Source organism: Macaca mulatta, chromosome 6 (assembly GCF_049350105.2).
Source record: "Macaca mulatta isolate MMU2019108-1 chromosome 6, T2T-MMU8v2.0, whole genome shotgun sequence".
Classification (NCBI taxonomy): domain Eukaryota; kingdom Metazoa; phylum Chordata; class Mammalia; order Primates; family Cercopithecidae; genus Macaca; species Macaca mulatta.
Genome location: NC_133411.1, coordinates 42,007,101 through 42,021,346, shown reverse-complemented (window position 1 = coordinate 42,021,346; position 14,246 = coordinate 42,007,101). Strand labels below are relative to the sequence as shown.

At 36.4% G+C, this 14,246-nt stretch overlaps 1 protein-coding gene across 1 annotated transcript in view; it reads right to left on the bottom strand.

The window, feature by feature from the left end:
- Positions 1–14,246, bottom strand: part of C7 (complement C7) — an 81,876-nt gene that overhangs the window by 50,240 nt on the left and 17,390 nt on the right. The window contains exons 2-6 of the mRNA XM_001085533.5: positions 11,998–12,053; positions 9,152–9,227; positions 5,786–5,927; positions 3,768–3,915; positions 2,562–2,700 (exon numbers count right to left, since the gene is read on the bottom strand). Of these exons, the coding sequence (XP_001085533.5) occupies positions 2,562–2,700; positions 3,768–3,915; positions 5,786–5,927; positions 9,152–9,227; positions 11,998–12,053 (561 nt within the window). The remainder of the gene's footprint in view (positions 1–2,561; positions 2,701–3,767; positions 3,916–5,785; positions 5,928–9,151; positions 9,228–11,997; positions 12,054–14,246) is intronic.

The window sequence follows — 14,246 nt, the reverse complement described above, 5'->3', positions numbered from 1 at the left end:
CAAAACAGGGATTATAAGAGAGAATGGCCGATTCTGTTTTATGTTTATTTATTCTATGTTTATTTATGTTTGTTTATTCTATGTTTATTTACTAATATTTATGTTCCAATAAGTCAAACATCACTTTCCACCTCAAAGAGAGCTGAATACCCAGTGGACCCAAGATGAATTTATTTGAACCATGGAGGACATTCACCACCTCTGCGTCCACACCTGGGTTTAGCATTTGCATGACTGACTCACTGCCTATTGCTTCCACTTCACTTCCCTCAGACTGGCTCCTCAAAACATCTCTGTTCCTCACTCTATAACAGGCTATAATTTCCCTCTACTCTGACATACACCTTCACATTCAGTGATGGGGAAGGCATTTCAGATGTCAATCCAAAGACCAAGCCCTGCTGAGGAAAATGAATGTCAGGATCACGTTGTTATTAAATTATCCCTCTTCTTCAGAAATGCAGACTTCCTGCCTGTCTACCTTGCAACGAAGTCAGAAACGCTCTTTCTTATTATTTTCTCTGCTCTGTAGCTTTCTAAATTTGACCCTTTTAAAAATATACATGCAAGTCTCCACATTATAATTATGAAAGAATTAGGAACACATTCTCTAAGGAATAGAGTGAGAAAAAATTATCTGTATATGCCTATTTTACATTCTCCTTTCTGGCCAAAGGTTAAATTGTAATACATGTTATTTGCCATGTTGAATAGAGTTGAAAAAGAAATTAAACGAAATACATGGGGCGAGTAAAATGTAATGGAAAAATAAAAGGCTGTGAAATCTGACAGACCAGATCTAAGCTCTACAATTTTTTAATTTGGTGACTTTGACTATGTCAGTTGAAGTCCTCTTGAGCCTCAGTTTCTACATATATAAAATAGTAAAATATTGCTTACTTTCCAAAGCTTCTGTGAGAATTAAACCTATGCTAATCACCTAAAATAATGCAGATGCCACAGTAGGTATTCAAAAACTGGTAGCTACAATTATTTTTCAGATCTGTTTTACTTTTCATTTATATTACTCAACAACTCTTAAATGCAACTAACTTTTTCTATGGTAAATTGGAAGATGGTATGTTTGCTATTTATAATCAAAGCTGCTTTCTGGAGAAGGTTAATTTGGGTAAGCAAAAGGCCCTTTTGTCTGAACATTTCAGTAGTTTGGGTTTACAAATTTAGAAGTAATCAATATTAAAACCTGAATTAGATATTTTTGGAGTTTGGGGACAAAGGAAGAAAAAGGAATGAGAGAGGAGATCTTGAAAGACAAGAGCAAGAAAGAAGCTAACACCCAATGAGACCAGAAATTTCATTGTGCTAAGGCTGTGGAAGATTGTTTTAAGATAGAAGATGCCAACTGCTATTGCTTCAACATATTTGCATTACTGCAACAGAAAATCTCTATCTTCCTTCTAAATCTTCTGTAAAGTTTCCTAAAGCCATAACTGTTTTGCATGAGTACGTTTTGCTTTGATCAAAACCTACTCATGGGTGAGTTTAGGTGTGTATGACAGAAATAGCTTTTGAGAAACAGAAGCCTGGAGCCAGAGGAGATCTGCGATCATAAGCAAAATTAAAATGTTAGGCAATATCACTGTTGACAAGAATGTGAAGTGGAGGCCACTCATCCCCACTGCTGGCGAATGAAATGATCCAGCCATTTTGCATATTTTACCTAGTAAAATTTAATACATACATATCCTATGAGGTAGCAATTTGAGTTGCAGGTGTATGCCCTGGAGAAGCTCTAGTTCATTTGTATGAGACTCAGGCACAAGAATGTTCAAGACATTTTCACAGGAAAAAATTGGAAACAGCAATAAAAATGCCACCTGCAATAGCATGAGTAAATCTCAAAACCATAACTTTTAGTGAAAAAAGTTACAGAAGAATAGATATGATTCTGTTAATACAAATGGAAAAAATAAGCAAAACTGAATCACAAATTTGTATTTAGGGACCAAGACATATAAAGAATAAACATTTATAGAAAAAACAAGGATAATTAATTCAAAATATAAGACAGTGGTTGCCTGAGGAGTGAGAGGGATGTGATCAGAGAGGGGCGTAAAGGTGCCTTTAAGTCACTTAAGGCAGATGGTGGGCATATAAGGGCAGTTTTCTTCAAATTACACATATATGTTATCCACACTCATTTGTATATATGAAATAGTTCACAATTTTAAAATAAAAGCATTTTAAGTGAGCTGACACTGTAGCAGTGTCAGGAGACTATCATTACCAGTCATGGATGGGGCCGTAAGTTTTAATGCCTGCACTGGCACAGACAATAAGGTCTTGGGCCCATATAGAACATGAAGTTGAAAATGAGGTATAAGGATATGTCAGTTTGAATGACACATGTTAAAAGTATCATTGCCCTGTACCCCAAAGCAAAAACACTGTGTATACTTTTTAAGTCAACATAAAACATTTATAAAAATTGACCACACATTAGACTATAAGTAAATTCTCAACATATACCTAAAAGTCAGTATCATATAAATAATGCTCTCTGACAATTCCAGATTAGAAATCAATAACGTCGTAAGTACCTGGAATGTATAGGAGAGGACATTTCCGCTCAGCCTGTAGAAATCTTTTCCATCCCCACTAAACACCTTTCTACATTGACCACCAAAACTTTTGGTATTGATGACTCTGTTCCTAAACTGGCCAGTGAGTTCATTGTAACTGTTAAAAGGAGGAGGAGGAGGAGGAGATAAAAAGCCATTAAAAACCAGAAATACCACTTGGTGGGAAAAAAAATTTATTAGAGAACTCTAGAAATTCTTAAAATGCATTACAGTTAAATACTTCGAGAGAGCTCAAATGAAGGGCACAGCATCCTAATGCATACTAAGCATTATCCAGCTTCCCCAGATTGGTATAATCACTAAAACTAATAGCTCGGAAAGTCCAACATTCTTTCCATCTAAGAACATATTGGGGAAACACATGGCTCTTTTGTATCTATGGCAACAGCTGGTTTTGAATTGAATCTGCAGATAAAACCAATACAATTAAGGTTACTCTTAAGAAGGGAGAGCTCTCTGTAATAAATTTTAAGTAATTGCCTCTTAGCATACTGAATGGTATACTCTTTCAAATAATTTTACCCTATTTCTCTGTTAATAAATTTTAAAATATTTCAGAAAAATTACTTCTTTCACTCTAAAATAAGCTATTTTTAGGTCTCAAAAGCTTAACAAGTTATATGACCCTTAAAACTTCTTCAGAATTCTCTTTGATAAGGTAAACACAGTATTTTCCAATCTTCAGTTGGAAACAAAGTTTCTTGACTAGTTTAGACAATTGCTGTTCAGCCTGGGTATTACAACACACTTGCTTCTGTCTCTCTTCTCATCCTGTTCTCATTCTATTGTCTCTTCATTCTCTTGAATAGTCCCACATTATTGAATCAGTCTTTTCTCTCTCTCTCTCTCTCTCCCCCTTCCAATCCCCATGAAGTGACCAACTGTCCAGGTTTCCCTGGGCCTGAGGGGTGTCTCGGAATTAGAATTTCAGTGCTAAAACCAGGACCATCCCAGGACAAGGGGTCACTCTACATCTCACCACATGTATCTATAGGTACACATGTGTGAACAAAAATACTGTCTCAGGATGTGGCAAAGAGCTCTGAGACAAGGAAGAATCTTGTCTATTAGAAGACTTGTTCTTAGACTTACCAAACCATAAAATAAAACAAAATTTAAAACTGTAATTCGTTGATGTACTCAGGAGACTGCCCAGCACCTTACCCATTTCCAGTAAGTTCTATGTTAGGAGGAGGTTTATCGATATCACAGGAAGGTCTCCTTTCTGAGTCCTCACATCTGTCTTCGTCAGCACTGTCTTCATCACAGTCAGAATCCCCATTGCAGACCAACGATTTGCTGATGCACTGACCTGAACACAAGAAAAATCCATGCGCAAATGTAAAAGAGGAAAGAAGAGAAACACTACCCAGGACCAAAAAGGTTTTTCCTGCCACCTGCAACACTGCACTGATACGCCAATATAAATGGGAGATAAATCCTCAGACTGTCCAGGAAAGGACTAGTGATTATTTTGTCTCCATTTTGTGGCACACGGAAATGGTTCTTAACTCAATTAGACACAAAATTGAAAATAGGATCTGAATTCAGAATTTCAGGATCTCACACATAATCATCAAGCAGCTTGTCTAAAGTATATAATTCCAACTACTGGGAAGATAGACTGACTTCCTGACCTTCAACTTTCAGTTTGTTTCTGTCATTCTAAGATGATGAAGTTGAGTTTTTCTTGGTAATTTAAATTTATAAGCTTTAAGAGCAGGATAATTTTATCAAAAGGTTAAAATTCAATGTTTCTTTAGCACAATAGGGGCTGGGATACAAATATGAATAAAAATGGCCTCTGCCAGACTTTTCATATACTTTACAATCTAATAGGAAATACTACAAAGACATAGATCATAATTGGTATGATAGCAATAAATCTAGAGTACCAAGGAAGCACTGGAGAGTACCAGATGATCCAGTTCCGGTCTACCTCCCCAACATCATCTCCAGCTGTTCTCCTACTAGCTTCTTATACGCTAGTCATACCGGACTACCTGCATGAATAAAAGGCTAAGCTTTCTGTCATCTCCAGTGATCTTGCACTTAGTTAGTTCTCTCTGCCTAGAAGGGTTTTCTCTACCTACCTCTTACTTGTCCTTCAAGAATCAAATTAAACATTATCTCCTCTTGAAAGCCATCCCTGCCTCACAGGCCCTGATACATGTTCTTCCTCTATGTCCTCATAGGATGTTTGGTGCACAGCTGTCCTTACAGGACATGTACCCTGCTATACTGCCACTCAATCCAATGCAGCAAACATTTGTTGAGAACGTATTATGTACCAGGGACTCCAGAAGCCAACATGAAAGAAATATAATTCATGTCTTCAAGGAGTTCACAGTTCACCATGAGAGACATTCAGGCCAACAAATAATCCAAATGACAGATGGTACAATACGCATAAGGAACGTATGGAAGTGATTGGTTAATTACTTCTATCAGTTGGGGATTTAGGGCAGGCTTCCTGAAGGATTTGTTATCTAATTTGGATTTTGAAAGTAAAATAAGCGTTCAACAGGTATCATTGAGGAGCACTTCTAACACAGGGATTATTTATGTACTATTCTGCCCATAAAACTTTAACATTTGTGAGGGAAGAGGCATGTGTTTCACTTGTATATACAAGCTTCACTACTATTTAAAACAAGAATCATAAATGTTTATTAAATGTTGTTACATTAATCTGACTGCATAAATACAACATAGAGTATTGGTCAAATAATATTCAATGCCAAAACTATGTTTCAATTACCCCATGCATAAGAGAGAACTGTATTGCTCCTTAATCCGTTCATTAGGGTAGCTTTTCTTGTAGATATAATAATTTAGGCAGTAACATTGTTTTTGTCTAATCTCAATGTATGTACAAGACTCACTCTGCATCTTTACTCAAAATACACTGTCAAGAACTATTTGGGTCTGTCAGTAGCCAGAGCTCCATTCAAAGAGACAAAGAGCATTCCTGTGTTTATTACCAGATGCTTCCCCTTGCATTTGAAAAAATGATAGCTGAGTGTGTGATTAACAACCCACAAAAATCCTGATGATATTTGGGGGAATTAATTTTAGGCCAATATAAATTCAGTAAAATTTAACAAATATATAATGAGCAAGTTCACCAAATAACATTTGAATTTACAATCTGCATGCTGAGCCTATGGAAAACAAATTACCTGAAAAACACCTGAAACGCTCTCCACATCCCTCTTCTGTTGGACATCCTCTTGTAGGTTCACAGGACTGTGTTTCAAAAGCATTTCCAACACAAGGTTGGCCCCCATACTGCCCATACACAGCAACTGACCGCCTGCGAGTCTAAACACAAAGCAGGCAGTAGTTTGTTTGTTTGTTTGTTTGTTTTCAAAGATATCTCTAGTTTCCTTTATCTGAGTAATAAAATCTGAGAGAAAGTAATACAATTAGACAAACAATGTCTGGAAATTTGTTCTGGTGTTCTACAGAAATAAAACCTCAAAATCAATGAATCCACAGATGTACTTGTCCTTGAGTTCAGCAATATTTTGGCTATTATTTATAGAGAGCTCCCAGGCATATATTGACTTTCAGGATTAAATGCAAAAAAAAAAAAGAAAAAAGAAAAACATGTTAGTGAATCTTTAAGAAAGTAACCCGATTGCAGTGAGCCGAGATCACACCACTGCACTCAAGCCTGGGCGACAAAGTAAGATGCTGTCTCAAAAAAAAAGAAAAAGAAAAGAAAAAAGAAAGTAACCTGAGTAAAGCTTAGAGGGTAGACACATAAGCAAATAGATTAGAGCATAGAATGATTAATATATTTACCAAATCTGTATTCCAAGAGTTCATTAGAGAAAGTGAAATGACTTTTTCTGGAGAGAGGATAAGGGTACTGGGAAAGGGTTAAGATGAAGCAGAGTTAGAGAAACCTTCAGAAGAGTAATGGCAATTCCTTTCAGCTAAACTGTAAGCCTTCTTCAGGAAGAAAGGTAAGCAAAACAATTCAGAGAGAAGTACATGAATATGGAAGTCAAATTTACAAAACAGAAACCTAAGTAATCCAAAGATGAAGCTACGTCTGCAAAGGAATATGTAAAATACAAACCTCTTGAGGGAAAAGAATATAGGAGAACTGAAGAAATTATCAAACTAAATGAGAAACTTAGAACTAATGCATACTAAGGCTTATTTAATCCTCATTCACTACGAAGACATGTATCTAATGTTTAAACAAAAAGAAAGAGCTACCCCTGGCAATCAGTGAGCATCTTCCAGGCCTCTTCCTGTACTCACCTCTTCTCCATTAAAAAAAAACAAAACAAAACAAAAATGGAACCAAAACTGAGCGTCCTGAGGATTTAAACCTTGAGTGAAGATCAACAGGGAATAGTTGCTGTGCATATCAATGTCGAACTTATTCATCCATCCTAAATTGGGTTAGAAGTGGGAATTCCTTATCATGAGGGGTCACAGTGGCGTAATTTGAACTCTGAGCAGGTACACACCAGCCCTAGCATGGCTCTAGTGCCTTTCATTTGTTTAAGCAAAGAAGCCACAGAGGAATATGAGTGGGAACAGAACTCGGTAAGGTTTCTTGATACCGTTTTTAGTCTCTTTGTAAGTGATGAAGATGCCGCTCATGTGTAACTTAACAGTGTCCTTTGTGAAGTTCCAGAGCACAGATGGCATTGTTTGCATAAGAAAGTGTTTTTCTTCTCCATACTACCAGGGAGCCCTTGATGGCAGCCACTCTCCACAGTCTCATTCTCACCTGTCAAAGTCTGATCCTACAATCCCTTTCTCATTTTCACTTGTCTCTCTCTGAATGAAAATTTTGTTTTTATAATCTAGGATGTATCCATCGCACCTTCACTCAAAGAAAAAAATTGCTTGTATAAAAAACACCCTCTATCTCTCTGCTTCTGTTTAGTGTTCTTTCTTCTTTTTAAATGATAAAAATATTTAACGTGTTTGATGTTTCTTTGACCTTTGCTTGTTATTCATGTACCTGTTTGCCTGTAATCAGAGCTGTTATTTATTATAGTTGCTAGAAGCCAAATGCTTTATTCAGGCAATTTGTTTTGAAAATACCACCATGTAGGTACTAAATAAATACCTGATGATAATGATGATGTTTCAAAATAATCATTATCTTCTGTGGTATGATTCTGTTATTTTATTAATTAGAAGTGATTTTTAAATATATATTTTTACCCAAACTGGACTATTTCTAGAATATTTAACTCTTCAGATGTTCAGAAACTTTAAGATGAACATTTTATTTCTAGGACTATTCTCAGAAAAATGTGAGAAAAGAGGACAGATATCTACATTCAAAAGGTTTATTAAAGTTTTCTTTATAACAAAAATGGAAACAATTTAAATACCAAACAATAAAAAAAAATTAATAAATCAAACAATAAAAAAGTGGAAAAATAAGGCTATATTCATATCATGGAATGTAATACTGCTGTTATAAATTATTTTGCTGATAGTATAATGTTAGATTAAAATAGCAGAACACAAAGCTATGATAAAATAATCTCATTTTTTTAAATTATAAGCATACACAGAGAAAAAGTACACAGAGCTGAGGGAATAAATACCAAATGCTGTTATATAATTTGTTTCTTCTAAATGGTAGAATTGGCCGGGTGCAGTGGCTCAGGCCTATAATCCCAGCATTTTGGGAGGCCAAGGCAGGCTGATCACAAGGTCAGGATATGGAGACCATCCTGGCCAAGATGGTAAAACCCTGTCTCTACTAAAAATACAAAAAATTAGCCGGGTGTAGTGGCACGCGCCTGTAGTCCCAGCTACTTGGGAGGCTGAGGCAGGATAATCACTTGAACCTGGGAGGCAGGGGTTGCAGTGAGCCGACATCACGCCACTGCACTCCATCCTGGGGACAGAGCGAGACTCCGACTCAAAAAAAAAAAAGAAAGAAAGAAAAAGGCAGAATTATGAATAATGCTTTATTTCTTTACAATTTTCTGTATTTTCTCCAATGAACATTTTATAAGGAATACAAACATTTTTAGAAGCTTTTTATAATACTCAGATTAAGTTCAACATTGTACTTGTATTACTTAGCAATTAAGCTTTAAGATATTTTGCAAAATTTTTTTTCATGGTTGTTCGCTATTTGTGAAGTAAAATCAAGCAGCCATTTTGCTATTTGCTAGTGTGTGTTTGAGATGAGAAGAAAAGTTGAATTCAGTGAATATAAAACATTTTAAATTATCTAAAAATTTTGTTCTATGTTATTCCTATTTCTCTCATAGTTAAAGAGTTAGTAAATTGCCTTGAACTTTTAGCCTATCTACATTTCTAGCTCCAAGATACGATCTAGAAAAGTCCTTCAAGAAAAATGAATATACAAGTTACTTTATTACAATATTAATTATTAAACAAATCATACTTTTCTCCCCTCAAAATTACTAACATGGTTTTCAAAAAACATTGACACTATTTAATGAACATTCAAAAGATAATACCATTTTGGCCATGCCTAAGTATTTCTGCACATAAATAATCAAATACAAAGTTTTGCGTGTTCCTACCTGAGTCTTGGTACAGCCATTGCATTCTGACCAAGGGGCATAGGAGTCCCACTGGCAGTTGACTGGAGAGGAGGCACTGCCACAGTGTCAAATTGTCCATCATAAAGCAAGCAGAAAGATACACAAGGGAACACAAAGAATAGTGAAAACAGTCAAAAATAGTTAAATGTTGCCTCAAATATTTTTTCCTAAGAGACACTAAAAGCATCCTAAAATATACAAAAATGGAGGGAGCCCCACCGACTTAGAGATTAACACTTACTAAACATCTATTATGCTGGCACAGTGGCTCAAACCTGTAATCCGAGCACTTTGGGAGGCTGAGGCAGGCAGATCACCTGAGGTCAGGAGTTCAAGACCAGGCTGGCCTACATGGTGAAACCCCATCTCTACTAAAAATACAAAAAAATTAGCCAGGTAGGGTGGCGTGTGCCTGTAATACCAGCGACCCAGGAGGATGAGGCAAAAGAAATTACTGGATCCCAAGAGGCAGATGCTGCAGTGAGCAGAGATTGCACCACTGCACTCCAGCCTGGGTGACAGAGGGAGGCTCCGTCTCAAAAAAAAAAAAAAAAAAAAAATCGATTATATGCCAGATTCTAAAGACACTAGAGTTGTAGAAATAATAAAAGAGGTAGGTCATTGGCCGGGCATGGTAGCTCATGCCTGTAATCCTAGCACTTTGGGAGACCAAGGCATGCAGATCACTTGAGGTCAGGAATTCAAGACCAGTTGGGCCATGATGATGAAACTCCGTCTCTACTAAAAACACAAAAATTAGCCGCGCTTTGTGGTGCATGCCTGTAATCCCAGCTACTTGGGAGGTGAGACAGGAGAATTGCTTGAACCTGGGAGGCAGAAGTTGCAGTAAGCTGAGACTGCACCACTGCACTCCAGCCTGGGTGACAGAGCATGACTCCATCTCAGAAAAAAATAAAAAATAAAAAATAAAATTTAATTTAATTGTAAAAAAAAAAAAAGGTAGGTCATTGACTGTTGATAGAAGGAAGGACAGAGACATAGATGTATAAACAAATAATCGTAGTACAATATATCTCATTTGATGGATTTCAGAACAGAAATGCATTCAATATAATGTGTTACGGGAATATAGATAAGGGAGAGTTTGAGTTGGGAGGGTAGATGAAAACATGTGTAAATATGTTTTATGACCTTTGAAGGGAGGAAGGTTTTATGGCCTTTGAAGAGATTCTGAATGATGAGTTGAAGAGTTATCCAGAAACACTTAACTGAGAGACAAGAAACTATAAAAAGTCCCCATGAGAAGTGGAAAACTAAAAATTGGCAGAGGCTGAATGGACAGGAATTTATTTAAATGCATCCCCTGTTCATTTAGGCCACTTCTCAAGCACACAACCAAGGAGGGCAGTTTGAGCTTAAACAGCTCCACTAAAATAAAGTACATGTACAAATGGAGAGTTGACTCTCATACAATGCTCACATTCTGGCTGTGTCATATGGAAAAGACTACTCGAGTCAGCTTTAAGAGACTAAGGAAGCCTTGCCTAAAATGATGCTCTACGAAGGATAAAAGAACTAGTATTCCTGAATTCTGGATTCCCAGCACATTCCTTGGCTGGGCGATATCTTGAGTCAAGATGATTCTTGCATGTCTTAAGAGGGTCAGGTTACTCTGAAAGTAATGACTCTCATTCTGTAGTGTGTGCCTCGGATGCTTTCACAGGGCCAATCTTGCCAACCTGTGGTTTTCACAGGGTACCAATGATCAAAATACCTGAATACTTTTGACAACCTTGAACAATCTGAACTTATTGTTATTTTTCTAGTCTCTGTCCTGGGGAAACTCAGAGGGCTTCCCCAAACATGGAGGCTTAGGAGAGGAAGTTTGCTTGACCTTCCTGCTGTGCTCCCACATCACCCTGAGCAGGCCTCTGTCTGACCCCTTAGCACATTCATATTGCCATGAACTGGCTCAAGATACGAATCACCCAGCATGTTCCCAGTGCCTTCTTGCTCCTTGCGGTATCCCCAGTACCTAGCACAGCCCCTGACACATTTTCTGATCGTTCCATAAAGTGAACTGACCTGGCTCTGTCTTGTCAATCTGACACAGTGAGAGAATAACAAAGCCTTGGATAAAGGATACTGGCTTTTCTCCAGGCCTCAAGAACTGACAAGACTATTTTCTTAAAAAACTCTCAACCTTTAAAATCCAGAGGATGTTTTGCAAGGATTACATTTAAAGACCAAATATTGCTCTAAAATATATAAGTCCACTGTGATTATCTGCATTACAGATAAAACCACAGCACTGGTACAAAAAACTTACACTTTTAGTCTTCCATTTTACAGGGAGAAAAATTAAGTAAAAGAAGAATAATTTTTTTTTTTTTTTTTTTTTTTTTTTGAGGCGGAGTCTCGCTCTGTTGCCCAGGCTGGAGTGCAGTGGCGCGATCTCGGCTCACTGCAAGCTCCGCCTCCCGGGTTCCCGCCATTCTCCTGCCTCAGCCTCCCAAGTAGCTGGGACTACAGGCGCCGCCACCACGCCCGGCTAATTTTTTTGTATTTTTAGTGGAGACGGGGTTTCATTGTGTTAGCCAGGATGGTCTCGATCTCCTGACCTCGTGATCCGCCCGTCTCGGCCTCCCAAAGTGCTGGGATTACAGGCTTGAGCCACCGCGCCCGGCCGAAGAATAATTTTTAAAACACACTTTTGTTATCATTGTCTTTTATAAAAATATGGAAAGAGAAAATATGTTGGAGGGATACACAGATTCAAACTGCAATGTCAAAATTAGACTAAAGAATTTCTAAAACTTTTTTTTAATTTAATGATTTTTACACACAACCCAAAAAGTCCTCACCTTGAAAAAATTTGGAACTCTCCTATAAATCCCACCAAAATGAATAAGCTTATCGCCTGGAGAAGAAAAACAATAAAGTATTACTTTAGCTTGCATTTCTTTTTATAACTACAAATTGACAATTTATAATTGTGTAAATTTACGAGGTACAAAGTGATATTATGATTTCTAAATACAATGTGAAATAATTTAATCAAGCCAGTTAACATCTCTATCACCTAAAATATTTAACATTTTTTGTGGTAAAGATATTTGAAATTTACTCTTGGCAATTTTGAAATGTATGATACACCAATATTAACTACATTCACCACACTGTACAATAGAATTCAAAATATATTTCTGCTAACTGAGATTGTGTACCCTTTGACCTTTATTGCCCTATTATCCCACTCTCTGTAACCACCATTCTACTTTGCTTCTACGAGTTCGATTGTTTTACATCATATAAGTAAGAACACGTGCTGTTTGTCTTTCTGTGCCTGGTTTATTTAACTTAACATAATGTTTTCCAATTCCATCTATGTTGTCATAAATGACAGAATTTCCTCCTTTTTAAGGCTAAATACTATTCCATTGTGTACACACACCACATTTTCTTTATCCATTCACCTGTTGAGGGACACTTAGGTTGATTCTATAACTCAGCTATTGTGAGTAGTGCTGCAATGAACATTTACTTTTGTAACCAAAAGTAGAATTGCTAGATCATATGATAATTTTCTTAAGTTTTATGAGAAACCTCCATGCAGTTTTCCATAATAGTTGTACTAATTTACATTCCTACCAAGTGTACAAGTGTACAGGGATTCCCTTTTTTCCACATGCATACCAATGCTTGTTGCCTTTTGTCTTTTTGATAGTAGCCATTCTGACGGGTGTGAGATGATAACTCAATGTGATTTTAATTTGCATTTCTCTAATGATTAGCAATGTTGAGCACTTTTTAAACATATCTGTTGGTCATTTGCATGTCTTCCCTTCAGAAATGTTTACTCAGGTCTCTTATCCATTTTTTATTTTTGCTTTACTTCCATCTCCCTTTCCTGGTACTTTACCGATAATTTATTGGGTTTTTTGTCTTCTTGTTATTGAGTTGTTTGAGCTCCATATATATTTTTGATATTAGCCCCTTATTGACTGCATGACTTACAAATATTTTCTCCCAATTTGCAGGTTGTCTCTGAAAACTGGTGATTGTCTCCTTTGCTATGCAGAAGCTTTTAGTTTGTTATAATCCCATTTGTCTATTTTTGCATTTGTTGCCCGCACTTTTGGATTCAGATCAAAAAAACCCGACCTAGAACAATACAGTTTTTCCCATAGATTTTTTTCAAGCAATTTTTCAGTTTCTAGTCTTATGCTTAAGGTTTCATCCTATTTTGAGTAGATTTTTATATATGATGCTAGATAAGGGTCCAATTTAATTCTTCTGCATGTGGATATCCAGTTTTCCCAACACCATTTACTAAAGAGACTATCCTTTCCCCATTGTGTATTCTTGGCACCTTTGTAAAAAAAATCAATTGACCATATATGTGGGGTGCATTTCTGGGTTCTCTATTCTGTTCCACTGGTTGATGGGTCTATGGTTTTGCCAGGATCATGATGTTTTAATTACTATAGCTTTGTGGTATAGTTTAAAATCAGGGAAAGTAATACCTCCAGCTTTGTTCTTTTTGCCCATGATTGCCTTAGCTATTTGGGGTTTTTTGTGGTTCCATAGAAACTTTAAGATATTTTTTCTATTTCTTTGAAAAATGATGTTAGAATTTTGTTAAAGATTGCACTAAAACTCTAGATCTCTGTGGGTAGTATGGACATTTTAGCAATATTTTCTTCCAATCCATGAACAAGGGATATCTTTCCATTTGTTTATGTCTTCTTCAATTTCTCATCAGTGTTTTGTAATTTGCAATGTACAGGTCTTTAACTTCCTTGGTTAAATTTATTCCTAAATATTTTTTGTAGTTATTGAAAGTGGGATTGTTTTCTTAATTTCTTTCTCATATAGTTTGTTGTTAGTTTATAGAAATGTACTTTTAGTGTTTATTTTATATTCTACAATTTTACTGTATTCATTTATTACTTCTAACAGTTTTCTGGTGGAGTATGTAGGGTTTGCTACATATAAGATTGTGACACCAGCAAACATAGACATTTTCACTTCTTCCTTTCTATTTTGATGCCTTTTATTTCTTTTACTTGCCTAATTGCTCTGGCAAGAATTTCCAATACTATGTTGAATA